At 32.9% G+C, this 16,787-nt stretch overlaps 1 protein-coding gene across 1 annotated transcript in view; it reads left to right on the top strand.

The window, feature by feature from the left end:
* Positions 1-16,787, top strand: part of LOC126975339 (endoribonuclease Dicer-like) — a 66,162-nt gene that overhangs the window by 20,474 nt on the left and 28,901 nt on the right. The window contains exons 15-20 of the mRNA XM_050823185.1: positions 739-821; positions 1,188-1,284; positions 2,956-3,064; positions 8,307-8,491; positions 10,501-10,737; positions 11,849-11,984. Of these exons, the coding sequence (XP_050679142.1) occupies positions 739-821; positions 1,188-1,284; positions 2,956-3,064; positions 8,307-8,491; positions 10,501-10,737; positions 11,849-11,984 (847 nt within the window). The remainder of the gene's footprint in view (positions 1-738; positions 822-1,187; positions 1,285-2,955; positions 3,065-8,306; positions 8,492-10,500; positions 10,738-11,848; positions 11,985-16,787) is intronic.

Genomic DNA, 16,787 nt, shown 5'->3' on the forward strand with positions numbered 1-16,787 from the left:
TATCTCCGGTTGTGGCCTACTTGAGATAAAAATCGAAATTATCGTTGATTTTTCTGTCTCAATAAACTTATCGACTGTAACTCACCTTCTTCGTACACGCTGTCTGTCAATGGGAGGACGTATAGCTTACCAGCGATAGAAGTTTGTATGGAAATTGCAATTCACGCGTCCGAATATAAGGCGATAAGAATGACTTATCGGGTATATTGGGACAGCTTCAGATTATTGACAGCTAATTACTGACAGTAGAAGATAGTAATTTATCTCTATCTGCAGATAGTAAGAAATAAGAACCCTGAGCGGCACTGCATTGTAATGGGAAGGGCATATCAATTACCATAAACTGGACGTCCTGCTCGTCTCGTCCCTTATTTTCATTAAAAAAAATAGTATATTGAGAACGGCCGTAAGGTTCCACTGTCCATTCGTCCTTACACCTATCAGTAAGAGGGCCTAATCACATAAACCGCTATAGGTAGACATCTTTTTGACAGAATGTGTGCTTTAATTGCTACGGTAACATAAAAGTAAAACCAAGATGGCTGCCATGTAGATTAAAAAGAGCATGTTTGTTTAATTAAAGTATATTATATTATAGTTTAGGTTGATGATACGGAACCCTTTGTATGCGACTCAGGACTATCACTTGACCGGTTTATTTTACTGACTTACATGCCCTTTATGGGTCCGTCAGTGCATATTTAATGTATTTACTTCTATAACATTATGTAATTTCAGAGTGACAATGCTGTTAGTTGCTTACGAGCTTCGTGAAGAAATAACTGAAGGTACTAAATATGGCCAGAAACATCTGAATAAAGGTATGTTCATTCTACTTGATTTGTAAAGACTGGCCTATTTTAATTAATTATTAACTGCTTGACATATTTTTATTCTAAATAATTTGTTACTCGCTTCTGGGATCAATTACATAAATTAAATATTTTTATTCCTTTTAAACCCATTAAAATTATTTTATTCTAGGAATTTTTATATACTCTATGGAAATAATATCAAAGAGGAGTATAGACATCTCCACCCTCTCTTCCTTTCAGAGTATACAATATATATTAGATTTTTGGGAAGTTATTGAGTTATTACTTACCAATTAATGTTATGTTTCTGTGCGTAAAGACAATTTACACTTAACCGATGAATAAGTTTGTATTTTTATCTATATACGACAGGCGAGGAGTGGTTGCCGCTAACAGCAAATTTGAAAAAAGCAAAACAGTCATTGCTGTCTCAAGTAGAGGAACCAGCCCCAATCATGAATATCGACAGGTACAAATTGCAGAATTTGCTACACTAAATTCCATTTTTATCAGTCACTTTACCCAGGGCTTGTACAGCAAGTTAATCAAAGCTTTTATTTTAAAACTTTACGGAGAAACTGAATTTATTGGTCCTTTACCTTCTATTACAATTCTACTATGGCAATTTTTGAACGGGTGTAAGAAATGTTTTTGAATAAAAATCCATTCGCCATCACTTTTGTTTGTAACGACAGTTGACATTGACGTTATTTATATAATATTGACACACTTTTAGTCTCTAGTTTAGTAGTCAGGGCACTAACCATTCGGCTATATGGGTCGTCATAATGTTGTGAGGGTGACAATATAGATGTAAAATCGATATTTATGACGAACGTCACGTCGTTGTAGAGAATGTCACTCAATGACAGCAATCAATGCGCAACGATTATAAAGGAATAAATAATCTTTTCTCAAACATGCTTGGAAACATTGTCATTATCTTCGAAGAAAGAACACGCGAAGTCGTATTTTCGGACAAAGAAAAACAAATCCATGGCAGGAGCGTTTTTTGAATTTGGAACATTACAACGCACCTGTAATGTTGTATGAAACGGCGTGCTGGGGTTATTAAATACTCTTTGATCGGATCTCTTTTGTCATTGAGATGATAAAAAAGAAATTGGCGGCAAAGCTGAAAATTCGTCTTGATTTGTTATTTACATACCTACTTAATAAATATAAATTTAATAATAATTAAAATGAGTTTCATCGGTTCAGGGAGTGAAGTGGAGATTGATTGTACTCCACCAGATAAGAAGCCAAATTGGCAATGGAAAACCCGCTTCCAGCGAAGTCAAAAGAAAAATATATTAAAATTTAATGAGTTGGAAAAACGAGAAAAAAGTGAACATTTTCTCCGATACAGTATTTTTGGCGTATTTTAATGAGATTTCTAAAACTAAAAAGCCATCAAAAAGCCAAAAACATTATGGGTAATTATTCCATGCTAAAATGAACAGTTCATGTTAAAAACGGCAGAAACTTGAAAAATTATGGAAATTTACCTAGTTTTAATTTATTAAATATATAAAAAGTTTGTTTTATTTCCCTGCATTATTTTGAGAAAAGCACTGTATATGCCTCGGCGGGAAATGGCAATTGCCTCGTATTTAGTGAAGTCTTCGTCTACGGCTCGGCCTTCAAACTCATACTCGACCTGCAATTGCCTAATTTGCCTAATTGCCTTTGCAATAAAGTACTTTAGTAATGTTTCACTGGCTAATTGTATTAATAATGGAATACGTTGCTTTATTCCAGAATATGAAATACTAGCTGACCCGGCAAACGTTGTTTCGCCATATAAAGTATAATTCATGCGATAGTTTTATAAATAATAGCCTATGTGTTATTCTGGTGTGTAATCTATATTATTGTAAAGTTTCATCAAAGTCCATTCAGTAGTTTTTGCGTTAAAGAAGTACAAACATACATCCAGACATACAAACTTTCACATTTATAATATTAATAGGATAGTTCCATCGCAAAATGAAATGTATGCGGTCGAGTCTGGTTGTGCATAATTAGATATTAGGTTTAAAAGAGTCTCATGTTGTCTACTTATTTATGTCGAGTCACTTTTCAAGTTGCTTCATAGCATTTTTTTGTATAGACTATTAATTATTTGTTTAATTGACAGAATCAACAACCCTGTGGACGATAGGGTTGCCAGACCGTCGAAACTCTCTATGAAAGATATTGTTAAAGAGCTCAATAAAAAGAAAATGAACCAGGACTATAACTGGGATGTAAGTACAAAAAATATTTAAGGTTTTCGGTTCATTTCATATTCATGGCAAAATTATTTCATTGGCTGTTTTGGAGCGCATAAAAAGTGCGAGGGCGATTTTAATTACTAAATTTGAAAGCTTACAGTAGCGTATATATTTTTTATATTCTGTTTTTTAGTAGTTTTTTAAAAAGTACTTTCAAGTCTGCACACATTTTCTTTTTTTAACTTATAATAACGTAAGGACCTTTTCTTAACAATTTAAAGGACTTTGAAATTAAAAGTAAAAGTAACTGATGATCTATTTAGTAATTTTTCTCAGGGTTGCATCCCGTAAAATAAAAATGGACCCGTTAACTTAAAAAAGGTTACCTAACCTCGATCCAATAATTACGTGTTCTGTTACCGATACTTCGGTGCCTCACTACTTTCTTGCGTATCGAGAAAATTGAGCGATAGATTTTTTTTTGAAAAAAGTTTTTACTACTTCACTCCTTATTATATCTAAATAATAATAATAATTATTTTTTATATGAAAATTAGCGACGAGACGAGCAGGACGTTCAGCTGATGGTAACCTACCCATCACAATGAAGTGCCGCTCAGGATTCTTTAAAAACCCAACAATTCTGAGTGGCACTACAATTGCGCTCGTCATCTTGAGACATAAGATATTAAGTCTCATATGCCCAGTAATTTCACTAGCAACGGTGCCCTTCAGACCGAAACACGGTAATGCTTACACATTACTGCTTCTGTGCAAAAGCCTCCCACTGGTAATTTTTATAATACGCATTGCATATAAATCCGCTGGCATAGATACTTCATAGCTCTGCCGGGGGTTAAGGCAATGTTCGAATTTCCACACAGGGCTCTTTTTTTTGCTTAAACGTTTAATACATATCCGTTGGCTAGAAATTAGATCGGCTCCTAGCCAATACCGACTTACGTAGTAGCTACGGACCCTCCAAGTGCTTGCTATTCGTTATAGCTTACTTCCATCTTTTATCAGTTATTCAGGGAGAGTTTCTGTAGTGCTTATTCGAGGCTTCAGAATTATATATTCTGCTATCAGGTATTGTCAATCATCATCCTACATGACTCTATAACAATATGGTCATATAACGATTTCTGAAAACTGCGTTAATACAATATTATCTTCATTAATAATAATAATAATAATAATAATCCTTTATTCAACTAATAATATGTGGTACAAAATGTTTTTGTGCCCTACCCTCTGCGATAGGATACCCTGAGTTGCAGAGGCTAGGTCCTTCCGAAAGGCTATCCATTATTAAACATAATTAGCAAACTCACTAAAAAGAGGTATGTGTGTGTGCGTGTATGTGTATGAGTGCGTGTGTGTGTAAGTGTGTGTGTGAATGTGTGTGTGTGTTGTTGTATGTGTGTGTGTTTTTATTTTTTTTTTATTTTTTTAAGTATTTGTTGTGTATGTCAAACTGTGCACAAGATTAAATAAATGTTAATCGTTGTTAAATTGAATATTAAGTTTTAATTTTAAGAACATTTTCTGTATCTTCGTATTTTAATACTATTAGCCATGATTTTAAAGATTTTGTTAACGAGAATTTATTTACTTTACTTATATTTTTATTATATTTACTGAAGTAGTTGTAAGCGTATGCCGAATTAAATTCATACTGTGACTGAGCAAAGCCTGTTTTAGTGATTGGGGTACGAAATGTGTTTATTCTGTTATTATCATTAGAATTTATATTACTTTTTACATGAAATCTTGAAATTATTCCATAAATATATTGCTGACGGACACTAAGAAGTTTACTCTCTTCATGTAATTGGTTGGTTGGGTACCTAAACGGCTTATTGAAAATTGTTTTTAGTAGAGTTCTGTGCGCTCGTTCTAACTGAAGCATAAACGTTTTGCCAGCTCCACCCCACGCACAAATGCAATAGGTCATGATTGGAACACAGAGAGATTGATACACCATCATAGTTGTCTCGACTGGTGCCACGTCTCTTAGGTTTCTAAATAATGGAATGAGACGTTTTATTTTATTTTTTGTATTATAAATGTGGGCCGTCCAATTAAGGTGTTCGTCTAGCGTAACACCAAGGTATTTTATGGTTTCCTCTTTGGCTAGGATGTTACATTTACAATAAGATCGATTGTTTTTCCGGTTACAAGGATACGTGTGTATTGGGAGAGTAAATTGTCCGTCAGGATTATTTCTGTTGGAGATATTGAAGCACATATATTTAGTCTTAGCAGTATTGACAGTTAGTAAACTATTTTCCAGCCAAGACGTGATTTGGCTCAATCCTTCTTCAGCTAACGATTTCACGTCATCCCACTGATTTCCATGAAATAAAACCACAGTATCATCGGCAAAGCAAACGATACGTCCTGATGTGGGAGAAATCTTACAAAGAGGGTTGATGTAAGCTAGGAATAGTGTAGGGCCCAAAACACTTCCCTGGGGAACTCCATAGTCAATGGTGATAAGATCACTAGTAAGATCGCCTATCTTAATACACTGCTGTCTTCCATTAAGATAATTTTTGAACCAGTCCAAAGCTATTCCTCTAATTCCCAAATTGGAAAGTCTGTTGAGTAAGATAGGAATTGAGACTGTATCGAATGCTTTTTGCAGGTCTAGGAAAACGCCTATGCATTTATTGCCACTATCTAGGGTACTAGTGATATATTTAGTAACCTCAAGTACTGCATCCAGAGTAGATCGATTTGACCGAAAACCAAATTGGTTTTGCGCAAGTAGCTTGTATTTTTCAAGAAACTTGGTTAATCTGATATTAACTATTTTTTCCAAGATCTTACTAAAAACACTCAGCAATGATATGGGTCTATAGTTTGAAGCAACTTTTTTGTCACCACTCTTATGAACCGGAATTACAACTGCCTGTTTAAAAACCTCTGGGAAAATGCCACTAGAAAGACTTAAGTTAATTAAATGAACAAGCGGTTCTAAGAGTAAATTCATAAATCTCTTAACAAAATAAGAGTTAATTTTATCATAACCTGGAGCACTTGCTGATTTAAGTTTGAGAATAATACATTTCACTTCGACAATATCAGTAGGGTATAGCATAAGAGATCCGAGAGGATTATTTGAGGCCATATCAGAGCAATCAATTTTGTGTTCGCCTAGTTTACTAAATATTGATGAGGCAAGGTTGTTACCAATATTAGTAAAGTATTTATTTACTTCTGCTAATGATTCTCTTAGGGTAGACTTAGTATTCAATAATTCAGTTGGGAGATCATTAGTAGTAGGTAAATTACATATTTCTTTAATAGTATCCCAAGTACCTTTAGAGTTACCCGTGTTTTGTTCTAATTTTCCTCGTAAGTATTGCCGCTTAAGTGATTTCAACAGTGAGTTACAGATATTTCTATACCTAGTATAAGTTATCCTATTTAGATCGGATGGCGATTTTTTAGAAACTTTGTACAGGTGATCTCTTTTCCTCATACACTTGAGAATACTATACGTAATCCATGGTTTGATAGGTTTAAATTTCTTAGAGACAATTGAGATTAGCGTATTATTCGAAATTAATTCTTGAACATTTTTTACGAGATAGTTTGCAGTCGACGATTAATGTCTTTACTATAATTACTATCACAATCAAAAAAGACTTGTCCGTAAGCCTTTAATATCTTTATTTTTTAAACTTTATAATTGAAAGTATTTTTTAGATAAAGGCCTTCCAATGTAGCCTTATTTGATGATTAAATTAATTTAAAGCACCTACGTTTTCACAAAAAAAAAACCATTTGAATCACTATCACTAACATCAAAAAATCTCATTTTTAAGTAATTGTAAAAATAACATTCGCTGATATTTTTTATCATTTAAATTAATGTTTTTATTTTAATATAAATAAACATATTTTTTGTATGTATCGCATTTGTACATGGTAGCAATATACTCACAGATTATTATTTTTTATTTCTAATTTAAAGCTTTATCTTTCAAGTGTCAATTTAAACGTTTTATGTCAGATTGAGAGTTGGTGTCTCTCATTGCTCACAAGTCACAACAATCAAAATATTCAACAACATACATTCAAGAACACAATAAATAGATTATTTTTGCTGTAGCCTCCAATTAGCATTATAGAGAAACTGGGGGACTGTATAAATCATTTTAGGATGGAGCTCGGAGTTGATAGTAAACAGAATTTACCCCTTAGTAATTGTATGCATGCGGCATTTTATCGCATGTTTCAACTACTGTGGTGTAGATACTACAAGCAACGCAATATCAAAATATAGAGAGCTAGGAGACATATACAGAAGTGATATTATAAAAATATCAACATAAGTATCACATCAAACTAAGTAATCGATGCTTATAATATAATCCAAGGCGGACAGTCTTTCCTATGCTTGGAAATTTCGCTAAACGTAAACAAACATTTTCGCGTTGACAGTTGAAGGCAGATAACATTAATACCATGTTAACATAAGCCTAGTAATAAAGACTATAATATATTTTTGCTATGTAATGATGCTATATTATATACAATGGTAGCAGGTTTGATATTTAATTTAACAAAAACAGTGTTTAAAATTATTGAAGTAGCTTTTTTAGATTACTTAGTTTAATGTTTCATAGGGCATCGTAGTTTGGTTCTGTTTAGTGACCGCAAAATTAAATAAAAACACACTCCATAGAAAAATAGGAACAAGTTGTTTGCCTTCTACTGGTAATTATCTATACAGGGAATGACCTTCCTCAACTTTTTTTTTTGTATGGAATAGCGGGACAAACGAGCGTTCGGGTCACCTGGTGTTAAGTGATCACCGCCGCCCACATACTCTTGCAACACCAGAGGAATCACAAGAGCGTTGCCGGCCTTTAAGGAAGGTCTACGCGCTTTTTTTGAAGGTACCCATGTCGTATCGTCCCGGAAACACCGCACAAGGAAGCTCATTCCACAGCTTTGTAGTACGTGGAAGAAAGCTCCTTGAAAACCGCACTGTGGAGGACCGCCACACATCCAGATGGTGGGGATGACATCCTAACTTGTGGCGTGTCGTGCGAAGGTGGAATTCTCAATTTGTCGTTTTTTCGAACTTTCTCAATTTGTCGTTTTCTTTTACGTTTCCCATCTATATTGAACATCTTCACCAAAGAGTATAGATACATCTTCAGTCATATAGCCATTATTCTTCTTCTGTTTTCCAGCCAATGTCTACTGTAGTGGTGGTTCTACGCTATGAAAATTTAATAAATATTTGTATATCCAGGAACTGGAAGAGCCTATAGACATAGACCGTAACATAGAAATCGTGACAGTGATGGATGTGGAATGCTACGACACTTTCAACACCTTAGTTATTTCGGATAAGAAGAGTGACCCGCAAGCCAAAGTACAGTCCCCAACTAAATCACATGTATCACTGCTTTCAGCGATCATGCCGCCGCCAGATCTGTAAGTAGCATTTAAATCCACACATTACATACCCTGAGTCAATATAATATAACTAAACGTTTCGGAAATCTACTCTAATATATATATATATATATATATATATATATATATATATATATGTGTAGAATGGTTTGGTAATTTAAACGTACCTAATAAAACTGTCACTCCTGTATTTTAAAGTTATAACAAAATACACTTATTATTAAAAATTAAAAGACACTTAGGGCAGCGTTACCCCTTAGGCTTCACAATAATTAGTAATGTTCCTTCAAAAAAAAAAAAAAAATCCAAATTTCTATATTTGATAGTAAAATATATATACAAAATTACTTATCTACTAATTAAAGCAATTTACAATTAAGCCTTATATATGTAGGTATCAGAAAACTTATTTCTACAACCCTATCTACGTGTTGAGGGATAAAACTTTATTATGCTTAAAAAACTAATACATAAGGTTTGTGGAGGAAAATCCAGGAAACTGGGAAAACCTGGCTATTTGCTATCATGTTCCTTCAAATTGAGCGCTCTGGCTTATATAGGTAGGGCACGACCGTCTACCGTAATGATGCTATCAACTGTTAGTTGGCACTACTGTAGTGCCAATTAACTTACACGCATCAAATGAATTAAAGATCTGAACATAAAATGCTATTATAGTTATTTCTAATTATAGTGATAATTAAATAAAATATAATTATTAACACAGTAACTAAATGTTACTTATAATTGATTGGGATGTTTTATGGCAGCTCATGACGTTGGTAGCGCTTTTTAACACATCAAGTAATCAATATCATAATATTGCTGACATAATATGTAATATGCTCAAATATCATAAACCCTCGATGATGCATTCAAGAACCGCACAATATGACCACCATAAAAATGGATTGTTTTGTTAGAACAAATTTATTATCTGTAAAAATCTTATTATTGCTAAATAATAACATCTATACTATTATTTCATTTAAACTTCAAACATCTCTGAAAAACAAAGAAATTAGATTTGACCTCTATTCTAATATCAGTCGAGATGACATTTAAGTCGATATGAAATGTCAATTTGAAAAAAAAAGGAGAATGCCCATTTGCCGCCTAGATTTTTTTCATGTGTGCAATTGAAATAAATATTATTGCTTTATTTTTGCCATCATGTAGCTATCGGATTCAATGATTTGAACAGAGGAACATTTAATTGAATATTTAATCTATATATATAAAAATGAAATACTGTTCGTTAGTCTCGCTAAAACTCGAGAACGGCTGGACCGATTTGGCTAATGTTGGTCTTGAATTATTTGTGGAAGTCCAGAGAAGGTTTAAAAGGTGAATAAATATGAAAATGCTCGGAATTAACTAAAAACAACATTTTTGATCCTTTAATAAAATTGAAAGAATAGTTTAAATTGAATAACTAATTAGAATTTATATATCTTTCCAACTTTCTCAGCAGGTAAAATATGCAGGTAACTTAATTTTAGCTCAAATAAAATTTGAAAACAAAATTTTTATGAACGTAAAATCTTAAGTTTGTCATAAGGAATAAATATTTTTATAAGTACTACGTGCTTCGTGACGCGTGTACGCAGACAAAGTCGCGGGTATCAGCTTGTATAAAATAAAACATAACATAAATTTTCCTGTACATGGCGGTGATACGATATGATAGTTGAGGCCGAATCTAGTGTGTCTCTAAATTAAAAAAAAAAATGAAAGCTAACAGAAAACATTTCATTACTGCTATTACCGGTTAAAATTCATGGTGGTATATATCATATGCGGCTCCTGATATTGCATCATGGATGCTTATGATATGCGGGTAGATAAAGTACTGTATGTAACTGTACATAATAAGGCATTAAAATACTCATGTGATGTTATATTATGACATTTTGTTATTACTAATTTGCATAATGTAAGCATGCATAATGAACTTTAATGGCTGTTTCGTTGCTTTTTAACTAACGAATAATTTGGCAGAGTTTAAGTCTTAAATGTTTTTTCAGACAAATGGGTGAGATACGATTGCTATCTCGGAAGGCGACGGGCCGCGGTCCAGAGCTACGAGATATATTGACATCGATCACAACAATCAATTCTCACGACACCTTCGATTTGGAGCGAAATGAAACACTTGGGGATTCATTCCTCAAGTTTGCGTCTACTTTGTATCTGTTTCATAAGTTTAGCGAACTTGACGAAGGAAAGCTGACCAATATAAAGGGAAGACTCATTGGAAATAGGTAAATATAAATATGCTTAATATTTTATCTTCTTGTTGCATCTGCTACCTTTTCAATGGTATGATAATATATTGAGATATTCCTAAATCCTTATCCGTTTTAAGCTCGATTTAAAACAAATTGGTTGCATATATATTTTTTTTTTCAATTTCTAAGATGAAAACGGTTTATTTCGATTTGCTGCAAAACTGCAAGTCCTATGGAAAAAAAGTGAAATCGCAAAGTTGTAGGTAATAAAAAGATCTACAACTTTTGTACTTACAACTTTTTCACATAGCCTCAAAATTTATGTAAAAAGTTGATAAAAGCATGTTTTTGGGTTTTTTATTTTTATCTTTTCCAAAGCAATTTTTTTTCACGAATATTTGGTCAAATTTTAGCTTTTTATGTCCCAAATACACTGAAATTTATTAAAATTGAATGATTTATTTGTTCACCTTGATTTGACTCCAATATTGAAAAAGAACACTTATTCTCAATCCAAAATTCAGCCGTCAAAATGTCAGCCTATTTCAAAAAATTCTGTTTTCTGTTCGTCAAAATCTCTTCTTCCAATAAATACAATGGTAAATGTTTAGAAAATTTGAGCCCATCAAAAGGCGTTTCATAGAGAATTCTTACATGTTATTTCGTAGCAGCAATAATCTGTGGCGGTCGCTCTATTCCCAATCAGTGGTATCATCAAGAAAGTCATTTATGTTATAGTAACCTTTACCACACAAACGCTCTATAACAATTATTTTGAATTTTAATTTTAATTATCTGGGATTTTGTTGTAAAAACATATACAACGCCCCGCAAAAGACTTACTCATTCGATTAGCCGAGTAGTAGGCATTGTAAGTTTATGTCTGTTCTTGGTGTTAACATTATGGTTATCACAGTTTCTAGATTCACTCATGTGCCTTTGTACATACATTACATTATCAAGAATATATTGAGAGGCAACAATCGAGATATTTATTTCTTTAAATTTTGCTTTCAATTATTCTTGATATTTTGTCTCAGATAGTGTCTCCGTATAATTATTAAGTTAAAGTAATACAGAAACTCTTAATTATAGATCAACACGTCTATAATAATAGATAATCTACAAATCCTCTTTTTTCTAGGAACCTTTACTACGCGGGTGAGAAGATAAGACTAGGAGGGCGTATGAAAGTTGAGCATTTCAGTCCACGCAGTGATTTCGTTGTTCCTGGATTTCTAGCACCGAAATTGCTTATAGACTTTATTGAAGATAAAAAGGTTAGTACTATTATAATATATTGTGTACTTTTCTCTATTTTAGGCAAATTTTTATTTCAGGGAATACATTTCAATTTATACTTTGTAGGGATGCAAAGTGCGTTATGTATTTTTTATATTTTTGAATTAACATTAATTAGATCATTACACATTAAGACATGTAAAACTCTTGGTAATAATCAAATTAATTTCTAATTTCACAATCAAAATAACATCAAATTGTAAAAATAATTTTTCAACTGTTTTAACTAAATTAACTATTCAGATGATGAAAAAGACATTTTACTTGAATTTTCTTGGAGCAAAATGGAAAAATAGTATAAGTAGTAATGTTTTTTTTTTGTAATATTGCACTAGATAGGTAATGAAAAAGGAACATAAGTACAAATTACTTTTCTCTCAAATACTACTAGCACACTAATACGTATAGGTATCGATACTAATAATTCGTTAGACGAAGAAAGAAACCTAGCGATAGACGCACATAGAAAGTGGGTGATTTTCTCGTACAGTCCAAAAAACGACATTATTTAGGAAGATATGTGTGAAAATGGATTTCTTTATTTAGTGTCTTTTCGGGAAAAAAATTAAATCAAATCAAGGAAAATTGCATATTTTTTCATACGACGATATGGGATGAGATGAGCAGGACATTCAGCTGATATTAATTGATTCGCCCTGCCCATTACAATGCAGTGCCGCTCAGATCGTCAATATTGTGGCTTTGTACCCACAATCAATAATGGGACTGTTCGTGATATAATCTGAAACAACTAGCAAGGATCACAAACCTGTAGATATATGTAGTTTAAATACATTATATACATTTTTATTAAGTATGTGGTAGTTACCTACACCGTGTTTATCACCAAAATACCATTATGCATAAAATTATTAGGTTAAAATATTTTAAGGTTGAAAATTTACTATTTAAATAAATATATCACAAGTAATAATGAACTTTAATAAATCATATTTCATGTGCCAACACATGATATAACGTTTTATTCGCTAATATTTAGTCAATAGTCAAAGTCTGTGTATGAAACAGGCAACATAATAGTATAATAATAAAATACCCCATTTTATTAGGCGTCATCGGCGAAATCCGTTCGTCTGTTTTTGTCGTTCGTACTAAATTTTTCGGTTTGGTTATAACCAAACACGACCGCAGGCCCGCCTTACACTCTCGTTCGGTTTGCACACTCTCTTACCATAAATATGAAAAAAATACAAATAGTGATTCAACTTGACCACTAGGCAGAACCACGAAGGGTCTGCGGTAATGAAAGAGAGCTGGGTGCTCCTCCCGTCCTCGCGTCACCTGCGGTTGCATCTCGTACCAAAGTCGTTCAATTGTTTACCGGTAATCTTATTACGCACGTAACAACACTATTTTGCTACTTTATAACTATATAACAAACTACCGACATATTAGTATATTAACCTGTTTTTGCCAAAATATTTGAATATATTATTTAATTTTTGCCTCTTTCATGCATAGACTTAATCCGGTTCAACATGGCTTTATCAGTGGTAAGTCTACTGCATGCTATCTGTTGTTACATATTCAAATTATTTATGTCATATATATATATAATATATATATGTTAATAGTAAATCCCAAGTTGACTCAGTGTATATTGATTTATCTAAAGCATTCGATCGCGTCAATCATTTTATTCTCTTAATCAAGCTAGAACACTTAGGTTTTAATGGTAATCTTCATCGTAGGTTACATAGTTATCTCTTGCATCGATCCCAGATAGTTGTATTGTATGGTTTTTAATCTATTCCCTTTTAACCCACTTCCGGGATCCCTCAGGGCTCAAATTTAGGACCCCTGCTATTTTTGATCTTCATCAATGACCTTGATAAAATGGTATGTAAATGTATAGCTTATGCTGATGATATTAAATTATACACAGATATCAAGATTCGAAGATTGTTATTTACTTCAGGATAACATTAATACTCTAAATGAATGGTGTAAAACTAACGACATGTCAGTAAGTATAAAAAAAAAATACAATTTATTAGTTTCAAGAAAAAAAGGAATACAATAAATTTTAGCTCTTCCATAAATGGTACCAATTTAGTCAGGGTTGGTCTTGTACGTGATTTAGGTGTGTGGTTTGATTCATCATTAAGTTTTAAACATCACTATGAAACCATTGTGAAAAAGCAAGTAGAATGCTAGGATTTATGATGCGCACATCAAAACCCATCAAGTATATAGATTCGCTAAAGATACTTTGCACCTCACTAGTAAGACAGCAACTTGAGTACTGTTCCTCAGTCTGGGCACCCATTTACAAAGCTGGCAAAGACCTTATAGAAACAATTCAAAAGCGATTCATTAGAAAATTAAGTATCAAAATGGAATTGAGTCATGCCATACCTGAGTATGAAGACCGCTTGGTACTTTTTAAATTTCAAAGTCTTAAATGCAGGCGTGAATTTACTGACATGGCTATCGCACACAGGATTGTACATGGGACTTTCAGCAATGATTTATTAACAGATGTTCACTTTATAACTCGCAAGCAAGTCACTCGTAAACCTATAATTTTTGTAATACCGCATTGTTACAACAATGACGCACATAATAATCCACTTCAACGTATGTGCCAATTATATAACGAGTTACCGCTTAGGTAATAAAAATTGTGAAATCGACATATTTAGTCAGTTTGTATAATGTTAAAATAACAATTAAGAAACACTGTAACATAGAACTCAAGTATTAGTTGTACTTACATATTTTCAATGTGAATGTAAACAATATAATGCTGCGTACAATAGTGATAAGTACTTTATTTATAAAGAACGTCTATTTCATATGTTTTACTTTGTAATCGTTTTCGTTCCTTATATAAATAAATAAATTAATTATGAAATTTATCAACAAAATATTAGTACAAGAGTAGTAATTTACAAAAAAACTAGATGACCTAACTTGGTAACGTCGAATTTCTCTCGCTTATATTTTAGGTGTAATGTCTGAACAACTTTAAAGGAAAAAAACGTATTTCCTATTACGTTGCACTATTGTAGTTTATGAAAGATGTTTGAGTAAATCAATCATCGCTAGCATTTTGTATCTACCATACCTGCCTAACATAGTGTCGGAATATAAACACTACCATATATAAGTCGGCCATCGTTGATTCAATAAATACAACAGTATTATGCTACCGATTGATTTGCATTTAATTTTTAAAATTGTGACCTAATGGTTTTTTTTAAATACTTCGTTGCACTACTCAATGGCAAAACAAAACTTTTTCTACCCCTTTACTTTTCTCTGTCATTTATAGGTACAGCCACAATGATTAATATAAATACATACTTTATTGAGTATTTGAAAAAGATATATATATATATATATATACTTCTATGGCCTAAAAAGCATCGTTTATCGTACTTTAATGTCGACAAAAAAGCACAGTTTTTTTGGTGCATAGAATATTAGGTAAAACGTAATACATACTATCAGGGGCGTGCATATCATTTAGGCAGTGCCTACCTCGTTATGAACCTAAATAAATATAGCTAATGTTAAAGTTAATTTAGTTTAATTAGGTTCCAACATTTTATTACCAAACTTCTATTGAACACCGACTTATAAAATTTGTCCTTACACTACCTACGGTAAGCCATCTTTGCTTATTCCAAAGCTCTACTGCGACTAGTTAGATCCACAGTGCCTACCTTGCAAGAAAACCAATGCACGCCCCTGCATTCTATATTACATGCACAATATTTTAAATCATTACACTAAACTTTTAAAGTCTTCTAAAGTCAAATTAGGATAGAAAAAGTTTTTAATATAATTTTCCATGATGGTGGTAGTTATATTCTGTAATTTTCACATTTCCGGCGTTGGCTGCATGGGTGGACCTTTGCCATTCGTTGAAGGAAAAATAAAACCACTTACCAGAGATAAGTACGTACCTGTTCAAATGGTAAATTTTCCGCCCATTTATACGGCAACTCGAAGGCTTGTTGGTTTTTGTTTGCTTAATTTTTTTGTGTCATTGTATGCGACGTTGTATAACTAGGTCGAGAAGCGCTCGTGGCGTCATTTATTGCGCAACCCACACCACTAACTTTTTTGACCCTTCTGCTGGTGCATAAAATACTTAGTATTCTTCAACGCCCATCCAAACTGCGGAGCGAACATGTCTGCGGGGTGTATCCGGGTAACGGCAATTTTTACCTTCTGAGACATCACGTAATCCGCGGCAGTTCTCTTGTGATTCTTCAGAATGTTGCAAAAAATCATGGGCGGTGATGACCACTTAACAGATGACACGCATTTCAATGTTTCTCGTATCCCATAAAAAATTGAGATACTTAAGCAAAAGTCACGTTCAAAAAACCCAAAGGTCAAATCATACAGATTTTGTCTGTTATCCTCAATCGTTAGAGTTAAAATTATTTATGTTGACTCAGATCTAATGACGATATATTATTTTTATGATAAGCATAACTTGAATTGACATCTACATAAAGTAATCCACAGCGGTCGTGGTAAACAAATATAAAACTTTTTGTATAATCATTCATCAACAACGAAAACCGGCTTTATTTCTCACTACACGGCTATTGCGCTCAAAGTTGTCTCCTAACTTTGGTAACTTCTTAATGGCAGCACAGAAGGTTATATGAACCCCATGTTATCAATCAAATAAAAGGTTGTCGAATATTTAATTACATTTTTTTACTTTATTTTAATTAATTTTGATCTGACCTGTAATCGGTGATCTATCGCTTTCGTACGTTAGCGTTATTTCGCAT

Source organism: Leptidea sinapis, chromosome 35, assembly GCF_905404315.1.
Source record: "Leptidea sinapis chromosome 35, ilLepSina1.1, whole genome shotgun sequence".
In the NCBI taxonomy this organism is placed as follows: domain Eukaryota; kingdom Metazoa; phylum Arthropoda; class Insecta; order Lepidoptera; family Pieridae; genus Leptidea; species Leptidea sinapis.